This window comes from Petaurus breviceps, unplaced genomic scaffold (genome assembly GCF_028583685.1).
Source record: "Petaurus breviceps papuanus isolate PSGF00001 unplaced genomic scaffold, PetGlider_PUasm1.0 156, whole genome shotgun sequence".
Lineage (NCBI taxonomy): Eukaryota > Metazoa > Chordata > Mammalia > Diprotodontia > Petauridae > Petaurus > Petaurus breviceps.
Genome location: NW_027185720.1, coordinates 11566634 through 11579867, shown reverse-complemented (window position 1 = coordinate 11579867; position 13234 = coordinate 11566634). Strand labels below are relative to the sequence as shown.

At 49.0% G+C, this 13234-nt stretch overlaps 1 protein-coding gene across 13 annotated transcripts in view; it reads left to right on the top strand.

Moving 5' to 3' along the window:
* The window catches only part of RBFOX2 (RNA binding fox-1 homolog 2), a 331281-nt gene extending 318767 nt beyond the window's left edge, over positions 1-12514 (top strand). For 8 of the 13 annotated variants that reach the window (XM_069082059.1, XM_069082055.1, XM_069082053.1 and 5 more), the window contains 3 exons: positions 4839-4927; positions 5316-5388; positions 6958-12514. In XM_069082059.1, the coding sequence (XP_068938160.1) occupies positions 4839-4927; positions 5316-5388; positions 6958-7002 (207 nt within the window). In that variant the 3' untranslated portion in view covers positions 7003-12514. Of the gene's footprint in view, positions 1-724; positions 768-4838; positions 4928-5315; positions 5389-6957 lie in introns of all 13 variants that reach the window. The other 5 variants (XM_069082058.1, XM_069082057.1, XM_069082052.1 and 2 more) reach the window with 1 other exon arrangement.
* Positions 12515-13234: the final 720 nt, after the last annotated feature.

Sequence of the window (13234 nt, the reverse complement as noted above, 5' to 3'; positions counted from 1 at the left end):
AAGAGCCCCTGTGTTTACAAATTCTAGAATGGATTTGAACCCTGAGGAAAAAAACAGGAGCTAGTAGGCCAAGGTCCAGGAGGTCAGCTAAGGGAGGTCAGTAGGGATGCTGTGGCCTGCTGCACTGGATAGAAGGGCCAAGAGCTGCTTCCATGGTCACAGGGTCCCTGCCCTGGGGTCCTTCTGGCGGCCTTCCTTGGGTAGCCTGGAAGAGAGGACGTGTCAGGCCACTCAGGATCATGTAGGATACCCAAAAGGCAGAAGAGGGGATTTGAAGGGAGGCCAGGGTCATTGTTTGGTTTTGTCCTCACTTGTTCCAACCTTCCTCTGTCATAGTGTATGAACTATGGACCTTCTTTTCCTTCTCCTTTTCTGTCCTGGGGCAGCCATCTCTGCAAACCATCTTCTCCCCTTGAAAGGCCTAGCATTTCCTTCACGATCCCTTCTCCTTTGGAGGCCAGTCGAGCTATTTGTGTCTGTGCTTTGTAAAGGCCCTCCCTGGGGCAGGTAGGAGGGAGGTGGGCAGGCAGTTGGGCAGGCAAACGGCTCCTCTCCTTTGGGCCAGGAGGGCAGGAGCAGCTCCAGAGACTCAGCTCTGTCCGTGAAAAGCATGCTTGCATCCAAAGAAAAGAAAAGGCTGGCTGGGCCCTTGGCGGCCGCTTGTATGATTGTTTCCTTCCACAGCTGTGTTTTTTTGAACTGCTCTCCCTGTGTTCTGTTATAGAATAGTCTTACAGGAACCAATCATTAGCGCTAAAATACCTCAGGTAGGAGTGCCAGTGTGACCTGCCAACCAATCAGATTGTGGATTGCAGTGGAAAAATTGAATTCTACTAACCATTCCAGCTCCACATTAGAGATGGGAACAGAGGCTTTTTTTGGACAGTGGAGACTTGTGAGCATATGGCCAAAGGCCCTCTGCCTCGGCCCTGTGCAGAGCCACAGAGCGGGCCTGCTTCTAGACCTGTCCTCTTGTCTTGAGCCCAGGCAGCCGAAAGGCCCCCCGCTCCCATCGCTGCCACCCTTTTTGTTCATCGCTCACCTCTATCCACGGTGTGTTAGAGCCTGCCCTTTTATTTGGTGTCTTAGCACATCAGACCGGAGTCTTGACTGTCTACTTCTTAGGAAGGAGAAGGCAGGGGAATGGCAGGAAGCCCCTGAGGTCAGCACACAGTGAGAACGCAGTGGGAGTGTGGACTTCTGCCCACAATGGTGCAGGCGTGTAGCCGCATAGCCCACTCCTTTCCATTATTCTTTCTCATGTCTCTCAGGAAGGGCAGTAAGAGTAGCCTGTACTTTGGGGCAGCTAGGTGGTGCAGTGAGTAGAGCACCAGCCCTGGAGTCAGGAGGACCCACGTTCAAATCCGGCCTCAGACACTTAACAATTACTACCAACGTGACCTTGGGCAAGTCACTTAACCCCAACTGCCCTCCAAAAAGCAAAAAAAAAAAAAAGTAGCCTGTAATAATGAGCTCAAAGAAGTTCTATTCTTAGCGCAGGAGGAGAGTCACAGACTCACAGTTTGTGGCTAGGCCAGAAGGCTCAGATGGGATAGGAAAGAGTAATTCCCATTGCTGTAGCCCCATGGAGCAGAGAGGAGAATTATTGTCCCCATTTTCAAAGACACTGAGGCCCCAAGAAAGTGGAATGACTTGTCTGTGGTCACACCAGTCTTGTGTCAGAGCCAGTATTCCAGCCCAGGTCTCCTCCAACCCAAGTCTGACACCCTTTCCACCAGACCGCCCTACCTCTTGGGTATTGTCGATGAGTTCGTCTTCTCATGTCGTGATCCTAAAAATAAGAAGCGTCATAGACCGTGTGGGTCATAGCCAAGCCTGTCTCTCAGGTTTGGGTTTTGGATGGAGCAGTCCACACCAAACTCGTTATCTTGGCGCATCTGGTTTGGGAGAGCTGTTTGGACTTCTGTTAACAGCTGCCCTTTCCATTTCCAGCCGGCACTGTTCACATGCTCCAGAAAATCAGTATAGGACCACATAGTCCTGCCACCAACCCCCAAATCCCTTTGTGTATGTCTAACTTGCAAGAGAAGCACATAGTTGAGCATCTCCCAGACACCCCAGATAAATCCTGCCGATGGTGAGGGCACACCTTTCCTAAGCTCCTTTCTTGTTTTCCCCTTCACCGTCTGTCCCCCTGACCTTCCAGTGTAACTTGGACATCATTTGCAAGATATCCTTTTGCTTGTGGGCCTCCAAATAGCTGTCACTTTCCCCAGGGCTCTCACTGCAGGGAGGAGGGAAAGGTGCCTTGATGCCACATCTTTCCAAAGTCCTACTTCACTGCAGACCAGAACGCAAGCAAAAAGTTCATTTAAAGATTGGATAAAGCCAGAAGCAAGGTAGAACACGCCAGATGGGCCCAATAAAGGGACAGTAAGATACAGATTATATTGGGAAGGTTCTGTTTTGGTATAGATTGAGCCCTTTATGTGTCATTCCCCCTGGTTAGATCTAACTCTGACATTGGGCTACAAGTAGAGACATTTACCAGTGACTCAAGGATCAACAGTCATTAGGTAGAAAGGAAATATAAAATGTGATCTCCAGTGCCAACCGCAGAGGTCTTTCTGGCTCGGAACTCTGAGAGTAGCAGTTCAGGCTCATAGAATGAAGAGCTCAGAGAAGCCTGACAGAGGAGGTTGCCCTTTTCCCTTATGAGACAGGGAAGTGGAATGACTTTCTCCCAGGGTCACAGTGGTTGTGACAGAGTTCTTTTTGCACAGCTACCACACGGCTCCTCTTCTACCCCCTGGCAAAGCTGGAGACGAAGGCAAAGGCTAGAGTGTGAAGGGAAGAGACGTGGCAGGAGTTTGGGCTCGTGTCTGGATGGAGACTAGTACAGATGTTACTTGTGGGGAAAGCACAGAACAATAGCTTGGCACACTTACCACACGGGGGTTAGGAAGGAGCTGTGGGCAGGTTTGCAGGGATCACAGTTACCTGGCAGTCCTGTAAGACAGCATCCCACAATGTCAGAGAAGAGGGTCAGGCCAAGCAAATGGTGCAGGAGCACAACTGGAACAGCCACAGGCATGCAGCAAGAAAGATGAAGGACCGAGAAGGCCGTCCCTTTTTAGGAGGCAGCTTCTCCTTGGCTTGGGCTCAGCCAGGCCCGCTTGATTCCGATCCCAGAGTTCCCTGAAGCTGTCCACATGTTCCACTCCATTGGAAACTCGATTGGGCCATGCTAATTCCCACTCTTTGTTTTATTTCAAATCATACACAGATAGACTCTGCCAACAGCTTCAGATCGGACAGGTCTGATTGTGTGTCAATACATATGTCCTTTTTAATTTTTATTAATGGTTGCTTCATTTTTGCATCAGTGCATGGTTCAAAGCAATACACATCAGCTATTTCATGACTCCATATATCCAATGGATTATCTCTCCTCTTTTTGTTTGTTTGTTTGTGCAGTCAGCTGAAGACATGCTAGCACCTCACTCTAAATCTCAGTGGAGTCTCTGTTCCCTTCTCTGATATAACAGATGGGTTATTGCTTGTTATAATTATTAACATTGTGGTGTGGGACCAGGGGCTAGGGTGGGCAGGACTTCCTATTCTCCTTGGGCTGGGGAGGGGCCAGTTGTTAGGGGATGGAATGTTAACTCAAGTGGTGACTGACTGTCTCCGTAATACCAGGTCGTTGTGGCTGCACGCTCTAGTAATCGAGGCTGTGACTTCACCAAGCTTGTGGTAGCGCCTAGGGCAAACGGCTGTCCCAAGAGAATGCTGGGATAGATAGTCTAGCCAATACAGTCTGAACGTGGTGATTTTGCTGGTTGTTTTAGCTCCAGATGTCAGCATGCTTAGTTCTTAATGTGATTAATAAACGTGGTGCCATATTCCCTCCCACGCCTGAACCCAGTCTTTACCCCTCTTCCTTTTGAAGATAAACTTCAGTTAAGAGATGATGACAAGAAGCTTTTTGTTTCAAACTGCATTTTGTTCTCATGTTCCATAAAAACCATAATATTTGCTCGTTAGAACTTGCTAGTGAACGTTTGGGGAAATAGTCGTCTCTGGGACTCAGTGGTGAATGATAAAATCAGCCATCTGAGTGATGGCCTCCAGGGCCCGTGGAAGCCTGGATTCCTGGTGGGCCTCTGGGGATTCAGTCCAGTTCCACCAGGATAACAGAGCCCAGCCCAGGTGTTGTCAGATGGTTGTCAGCTTTTGGGAAACTCATCCACAATTTTGAGATTCCTGTGATAAGAGTCCTTTCTTGAAAGTTTATGATTTACCAAAGTGTCCACATTTCTTCTACGGAGCATAAAATCACCTTAGATAGCGTCACCTGTGTGCCTGCTGAATATACATTTTCAGCATCTCCTGCCTCCTTAATGTTCAGAAGGAGACAAAACTATTCCTCACAAAAGTCCTGTTCCAAGCTTTTTCTATGGTCAGTGAAATGGTTGCCATCTCTTCTGGTTCCTCCCCCTCTGTCTGTCTGTCTGTCTGTCTGTCTGTCTCTCTCACACTCACTCAGACACACACATCTGGCACTTCTCTTCTGCATTTCTAAGTTTCCCTGTGGAAAAGAAGTTGCACTTATCACCAACATCCCCCTCCCCAAATCTGGAACAAAACAAGGAGATAACTAACTTCCTGTGCCAGGAAAGTAACGAGAGGGTCGAAGCCAGACCTAGAGTGAAGCTGACTTTTCTGCTAAAAGAAAAACATGGGAACGAATGCAGTTTGAAACATTTCCTTTCCTTGGTGTGTGTGATATTGTGTGTGTGTGTGTGTGTGTGTGTGTGTGTCTGCTCCTTTGCCAGGAGAGGTCTCTGTAAAGTCAGTTCTTTTCTTCCCTTTAGGGTGGATATGCAGCCTACAGATATGCACAACCTGCTACCGCGACAGCAGCCACCGCCGCTGCCGCCGCTGCAGCCGCTTACAGCGACGGGTACGTAGGGAGAGTTGGGGGCGGCGCCTGCCTTTCCATCCAGATCCAGAGCCCAGGCTTCTCCCGTCTGCCTCCAGAAAAGGGCTTGGTTCATTCGGCTTTTGCCATACCCCAGGTCAGAGCCATTGGTTCCTAACTGAAGGACCTCTGGTTCAGCCTCCTTCCTTTTTTCCCCCTTTGATCATGCATCGCCAGGATCCCAGCATTCTCTGAAGCACATAAGAGATGGAAAGCATGGCTGGCACCCTTCTGGCCAGGATTGGTCCAGTGTGGTCCCCTCAGGCCATGGTGCTCTCCCATATAGAGAGAAGGCCCAAACCCATTCCTCATGTCGCTGACCCCAGTCTCTCACACTCTGTAAGGGGACTGATGTCTTTCTCTTTTTCAGTTATGGCAGGGTTTATACAGCAGACCCCTACCATGCCCTTGCCCCTGCCGCTAGCTACGGAGTTGGCGCTGTGGTAAGTGGGTTTTTCTTCTTTTGGACTTTTTCTTTCTTCCCCTCTTTCTTTTATAGGTTGGTAAAAGATTCGATGGGTAACAAGAACAGCCTTTACTTCCTTTTGAGGCAAAGTATTGAAACAGTACTTCCTGCTGCCCCTTTGTGTCTGTGTTGGGGGGGTGAGCCCAGTGGTCCACATGGATGCAGCAGGAGGAGATAAAGACTGTCTCTGTGTCTAGGAGGGCACATCATTGCAAGGAAGGAGAAAAGGAAGCATATTGTGTCTGTCTGTCTGTATGGCATTCCTCTTCTGCCTGTGGGTAGAGCTAGACTTTCTGTGCCCCTTGAGAAGAGCTTATGCATCACAGAGGCTTCCCCCAGGGCTCAGGGGCTTTCTGAGCCAGGATCAATAATGTCCAAGGCCCAGGGATAAGCTGTGCGATAATGCTTCCTTATTGTAACAGAGCCTGGCATTTTAATATAGCAACCAAAGCTCTGACCAGAATAAAGCTGGGGAGCTCCTTGGAAGGCACAGAGTTAGCAGAAGTTGGGGAGGGGTTGTTTTTGCAGAAAGGCAGTGGGTTTCCTAGAGAATAGAAATAAAGAGGTGCCGGCAGAGCTCCCCATGGCACAGAACTGACTCTGAGCTTTTGACAGGGTGGGGCATGGGCACCTTCCAGAAACCTGCTAAGGCCCTGAATACCCGGACCTTTGTCACCAGACGTCCCCAGAGATGTAAGGGCAGTTCCTGCCTCTGTGGGGCTGTGGGCCTCAGAGCCCTGAAGGCCGATGAACTGAGAGAGGAAACACTTAAGCTTCTGTTTTAGGTGGCCAGAGGTGTGTGAGAGGGAGCATCAGGGAGCCGGAACACATCTGTTGAGAAGAGGGGTCCTTGTTAAGGTCTTGGTCCATTCAGGCAAGGGTGTCAGGCATGCTTCATGTGGTGTCAGAAGCTTCCAGAGCCCTGCCTACGCTCATGGGTCCACCTAAGATGCATTTCCTGAAGTGTTTGATTCAGGAGGTCGAGTGAATAAAGGGTGAGAGAATGTCCCAGGGATAGACATGGAGAGGAGCCAGCACCAGTACTGAAGGAGGGAGAGGACCTGACTTGGTGGCATTAATTAAAACATTGGCCTGAGGCAGGAAGGTATATGTCCTACCCACCGAAGTGCTTTGTAAATGCCAGCTGTGAACACAGACATTTTGAGAAGAGAGGTGAGGGAGGGAGTGTGCCCAGCTGAGAAAAGCAGATGTGGGTCCTCAGCAGGTGACAGACAATTGCAGGCACTTGACCTGCCCCCTTCAGAGGACCTCCCTTGTTCTGACGTGTACATAGTTAATGTCCCAAATCTGCAGAAAAGGGAACAGGTGCCTTTTCCCTTTCCCACTTACCCCTTGAGACTGTCAGCTTGGCAGTGAATTTACTGGAGTTTGGTTTCAGCATGTCAGAGTGAGGCTTCCTGACCTTGTTGGAAGAGGCCATGTGGGATCTGCTGGCCTTGGGTTCCGTAGGAAGCTGCCTTTGCCAGGTTCTCTCCTGAGGCCCCCTCTTAGCTGTCTTTTTTCTGTCTCCCTTTCATTCCCACAGGCGAGTTTATACCGAGGTGGCTACAGCCGATTTGCCCCCTACTGAAGTGACGTGACCCCGCAGACGGGACAGCCCCCCATTCATGAGGCCTGGCTATTGCAATATGTACTCCTAGAGGAACTCTATAGCAAGATGAAGAGGAAAAACAAACAAAAAAAAACACAAAAACACACAAAAAAACACAAAAAAAGAGAAAATACTTTTTTATACCTCACTATGTTCTTTGAATATGTATTTTTCCTTTAAATTTCTGCCTTTAATTCTTTTTTTCCAAAAATTTGCAATTTTTTTTTTTTTTTTTTTTAACTGTGGTAAAAGAAAAAAAATGATGCATTTCCATGTCTGTATGTCCGGGCGTAGCTTATTCTGCCAGTCACAGAAGAGGCAGTTAATGAGGAAGGAAGGATTTAGAAAGTGACCCATTCAGTGAATCAGAAGTGAGTCTGGCGCAGCCAGCACTCTGTGGGACAGGCTGGTGGAAAGGCTCTTTTCCCTCCTCTCCTCGACTCTAAGCCTTCTGTTTTTCTGGTCTTTGGCGGGCGATCCTGACCGACTGCGGCTGGAATGTGCATGCTGAGGGGGCAGCAGGGAAGGAGAGTAGCAGAAATGCTTTCCTCTCTCCTCTCCTCTCCTCTTCTCCTCTTTCTACATTCAGTGCTGATATCCATCCAATGATAACCATAACCATTGTCGAGAATGCACAGATGAGGCTGATTGGCACCGAGATCACCAGACCTGCCCTAGGCTGTGGGTAATTTTTTTTTTAAACTTTCATTAGCAAAAAGATCTTAGAATGAACTCTGGATTGTGGAAACTGTTCTTTTTCTCTTTCCTTTCCTGTCATCCTGGCAGCGCTGCTGGGCTTATTCCGCTTTCTACTTTTGCCTCGGTTCAGCTTATCCATCTCCTTCTCTTAAATCTTTGCTTCCATATCCACCAATACCAAGAATTTAGGGCCCAGGGACAAAGGACTAGGCATTGGCTTCTGTGTATTTCGATCCAGGAATATGAGGGTTAGAGTAGTCATTTCATGACTGCCTTCAGAAGGGAACTGAAAGGGAAGAGCTGAAAGAAAAGGAGGGTGAGATTGCCCCAATTGATGGATGGCTCTCATTCAGAGAGAATCCTGCCTCGCTGCCCTTGCCGCCTCTTCTGTTAAGTCAGGAAAGTGGTCTGTTGGAAAAGATGAAGCACAAGATGTCACAGGCCAGTAAAGCCGTCCCTGGAGCCCCCCAGGTCACCGGGGCCTGTGAAGGGCAGGCCGGGGCACTCTGTGTAAGTTCTAAAGCCATAGGAATTTCCATCTTCCAGAACCCTTAGGAGTGAGTCACTTGAATCCACAGTCTCAAGTCTTGGTGGCCATTCTCCCAGCCTTTCAGTATCCCCAAAGACACAGAACTTAGCACCTGGACTGCCTGGTGAGCATTAACACTACAGGATGTCCACTTTGGCCCCCAGAGTTTCTTCCTTCCTTCCAGTGGGGAAGAAGGACTTTTAAGAGCAGGGATCTTGCATGTTGCCAGGAAGAGAAGCCCAGCGACCACTGGCAGCAAGGTGGTGTTCTTGATATCTGGTCTCGTTTGGACAAATTATACCTGTCAGGTGAGAAAGTTTCCCTTCCAGCTGTTAGCTAACTAACCAGTCAAGTGCTCTGCACCATTCTCAAACTTTAAGGCATTAGTGAAATAGGAAAGGCTCCCGGGCCTTCCCCCAGTGGTACTAGGGTGGCTTTTCACCCAAGAGGAAGGCCACACAAGGGAGCGGTTCAGAGGCAGAGTCTCTTGGTTTGTGGTTCCTGCCACCGCACAGGCTGTTAGCTAGCCATGTCCCTGAAGTCCGATGAGGTGCTGTGGGGCCAGGCGCCCTCAGTGGGCAGTTATCTGACTGGCCCTCTGGCTGTCCAGAGCACGACACGGGCGTTGGCCCTCCTTCCTAGGAGAAGAGCAGCCAGGGACTTGCAGAGCATGGGAGAGGCCTAAGGGCTGTTCCTCATTCTTCGTAGGAGAGATAGACCTAGGGGCACCAAACTGCCGGTCCCTTGGCCACTTTCTTTTTTTAGGTTGGTTTGTTTGTTGTTGGATTTTTTTCCCCAAGCCAAAGTTTGGTTTGCTCTTAAGACAATTTTTGTTGTGTGTATATAAATCTTTTAGTTAGACTGAAAATTGGGAGGGGGACAGGGGCTTTCACAAACCCTAGAGAATGGGGAAGTAGATTTTTGTTTTGCTTCTTTTGACTTTTTTTTTTGGAAGGGGAGCATTTACTGATCAAAGCAGATGTCTGAGAGCAATCTGATGTTATGTTCGATCCAGTGTCATTTCCACAAAATGCCCTTTGGAGCTGAGACGAGGCCAGGATCCCAAATATTGCAGCAGTGGCAGCAGCCCTGCATCTCATTCCTGGGAAGCGAAGGGTCACGATGGCAAAAGTAGAGAAGCCAGTTTCCAGGGACGGCAGTGTGAGCCGATGTTCTCCTCTCTGCCTTCAGTTCAGCTGGTTCTGGCTGTAGGCTACAGAGGGCCGGACTCCGTGCTCTGGTGGGTTTGTGGTGTGTTCAGATGGCCCTTTGAGCAGCTCTTCTTGCTTGCTTCCCAAGAGCGACCCGGCAGAGCTCAGCTCCCTGTGCTGGTCTTTCTCTCCTTGTTCTAGGTGAGGCTGAGAACTGAGGCCCTGCCTCCTCTGAGGGCAGCTGGGCTTGACTTTTAACTACCTTCCCCACTTGAGAGAGACAGGGTTCAGCTCCAGCCCTGGGGTTTCTAGAGGCAGGTTCCTCGAACATTCGTGGTGGGTCCTCTTTCCTGTTCTCGTTTGATTTTTTTGAAAAGAAAGTCAGAGGACGAGGGTTGGAATCCTTGCTCAGCTTGTTAAAGGAGGTCATTTGGCAATCCCCAGAGCCTTCCTTGTGGATTTGCTCTACCTGAATGAGTGAGTGACAGCCTCCCTCAATAGCTCTTAAGCGTCCCTCCACTGTTTCCTCTGGAAGCTGGATGATTCTATAGGGTTCCTCTAATGAGACCCTGTCCCCCTCCCTCCTTCCTTCCCTCTCTGCTCCTGCTCCTTCCCAGACTCCATGTGGGACACCGGACCATTCAGATTCGCCTAGGTTTAGTCAGGTGGCCTCTGGCCTTCTTGAAGGTTGTTGTGGTGCAGAATACAGAAGGAGAGCATTGTGTCCTGGCCAGGCAGCACCTGAGCTGACATCTCCAGGGAGGGCACGGTCGGTGTGGTCTGCATGCGTCCTCTCTGGGGGCTGCTCTTCCCAGTGAGTCAGAGGAAGTGAATAAGTCAGAGTTCATTAGGGACATCCTACTCCTTATTAGTTGTACTAAGCAGCCTCTGAAAGCAAGGGGCGTAAAAATGGGACTTGGAACATGTAATTCCCAAGAATATGCAAATAGGGCATAATAAATTCCCCTTCCCTCTGCCCAGGGTAAAGAGGCTGGTGGGAGACAGTGTGGGGAGCCCCAGGAATCCAGGAAGGGAGGGGACTGGGGGGAGGAAGGAGCCTACAGGGCCCTCCCTCTTTGCCAGGCCTGGCCCCAAACAGGGGGAGCTGGGCCGATCCTGCCTTTGGTAGCCCTCTAGCTCAGAGCCCTTTGAAGGATGGGTTCTTCCCCCTGGATGCTGGAGGAAAGGAAGTTGGGGGTGGGGGGTGGGGGGGGTTGGGTAGTGGTGGTTTTAAAGCGTATGTTACCTGTTTGCACTGTTTTAAAATAGGAAAAAAAAATAGTGGACAAGGTAAACGTCAACTGTAAACTTTTGTGTGTCTTTATTTTTCTGTCATGCTCTTGAAAATGTTGACCATTTGTAGTATACACCAGTGAAACTTGATTCTCGGTTGCATAAAACACTATATTTTTTGGCTCTGTTACTGTCCAAAAGCCCCTCTTCACTGCCCCCTCCCCCCCTCCTTGTGAGTGCTCTCCCCCTCGGCATCACTTGTCCAAAGGAAGAGCAGTGACCGCTGGGCAGCCTCTGGGCCAGCGTTTGCCCTCGGGTCTGCTGAAGGTAGAACCTCGTCTTTAAGATGATCTGAGCTCTGACTGCAACAAGCCGTTCACTTCCCAAGTCCAGTACACTAGGAATGGGGGGGGTCCCCAAGTTGTGTAATTGGCGGTTGCGGTTGAGTTCTCCTCCACGTTACCACAACTGTAGCCAGTTAAAGTTTACTCAGGAAAACGGTCGATCAATTCAGCCATGGTAGTGCTGGTTGGCAGGGATTTGGTAACTCCTGGAGAACTTGCCCACTGGCCAAAACCTAGACCTTGCTTTTAAGGAGATGGCCAGCCTAGAGGAGGGGCACCAGCACCTGGTGGGTGGCAGAAGAATGCCAGTACTGTAAGGGTTAATCTGAGACTGGCACAGAAAGAAAAGAAGGGGCATCCTTTCCCTTCCCTGCCATTCGCTTCCCAGAGGGGATTTATGTTAGGGATTGGGGGGGGGGGTCATATTTTTTTTCTCTTGGGTTCCCTGGGGCCTAACTACCTTGAGGAATGCAATCCCCCATCAAGACTCCCAGCTTCAGTCTTTCTCTTGGTTTTGAGATACTTTTTTTTCTGTTCACAGTATTTGTGTGTGTGTGTGTGTGCGTGTGTGTGTGTGTGTGTGCATGTGTGCACGCCTGTGTGTTTTGGCAGCTCGATTCGGCTGTATTATATATTGAGTGATAAATTAATCCTTTTTCTCCCTAAGGGATATAGTTGTTTTCTCTCTCTCTCTCTCTCTCTCTCTCTCTCTCTCTCTCTCTCTCTCTCTCTCTCTCTCTCTCTCTCTCTCACTCACACATTCTCTCTCTCTCTTTCATTATGATTCTGCTTGTGAATAGCTGGACTGAAACCTGGGGCTGATGGCACATGTCAGCTAGGGCTGCAGGGTAATAACAGCCAGTGTAGAGGTCACTTGCACCCCCCAGCCTGACCTACCTGAGACTCTGGGCTTTTCAGTTCAAATCATTACAAGACTAAAAATGCCACAGAACTGCCCACTTTTCCTCACCCTCCAGCCCCCCATGGCTGTGACTGAATCACACCTCTCTGCAGTTCCTCCTGCCCCCTCCCATTGCCATGGCAAAACAGGTACCATTGGGGCATAGGGGGCATCAAATGGGATGCTTGTATATTTGACCACCTGGCCTTTCCTCCCTCCCTCCTTCCCTCCTCCTTCCTTCCTTCCATTCCCCACCCACCCATCACTTCCTAGGACGCCAGAGCTGCTTGCCCTGGGTCAGGTTTCCCTGCTAACTCCAGAGAAGCACCCCAGGGCATTGTGACAGTCTCTAATCCCCCTCCCCTCTTGTTAAGTATCATAATGTATAGTAGCTTTCAGACCATACAGTATTCATTGGGTTACTCCTATTATTATCAAGTAGCTGGAATTGTGAAGGTCGGAGTAGTTAGATCTTTAGCTTTTACTCCTTAATTTTTTTTGTATTACTATCCATGTGTATAAATTATTGATCATGTTGCTGGCTTTTATAAACTCTTCGCAAGGGAGGGGCACTGCCTTGGCCTTTGCAAATGGTAATGAAGCACTGTTTTTAAATAAAAGAGAGAAACACCAATCTCTGACTCTGTCTCTAGTCCTTACAGACTTAGGAGCTCCACAGTGGACGAGAAAATTCAATTTTTCTTTCTGGTCTTAAAGATGCATAGTTAAATGTAAGCCACAAGGAGCTGGAGCTGTGGCCAGAGAAACTGGAGACTCTTGGTCTTTTGCTGGCCTCAGGTGCTCTTGGAAATGGGAAAGTGCTGTCTCAGCAGAGACTTTCAGCCAGTCTGGTGGAGTCTTGTTGGAAGGGGGGGATTCCTGAGCTTCTTTAGGGTCTGACTCCACTTAGAAGCACCATGCTTTTTAAAAATCATATTTTATTTTTTTCCAACAATTTTTAACATTTTTTGAAAATTTGAGTTCCAAATTTTCTCTCCCTCCTTCACCTCCCCCCTCCTTGAGACAGGAAGCAGTTTAATATGGGCTATATATGGGCAATCAAGTGTCACACTTTTTAAATGCATAAAATGATACATAAGATTATAATGGAAACCAGTTATATTGAAATACAGTTATTAAAACGTTTTTGATGTGAAATCCCAGACAAGTTTGTGGAGCCCAGGTTAAGCACCCCTTGGCTCATCCCTAAAAGCACCTCCATGGGTGAGGAGAAAGGAAGGGATGGTGTCGTCAGTGTCAGAAGTCAGCTATCTGGAGGACTTGAGATCTAAGCACCTTCTTCCCAACCATCCTGTGAGCTAAGGTAGTGCAAATGTTCAGATATATCCCCATT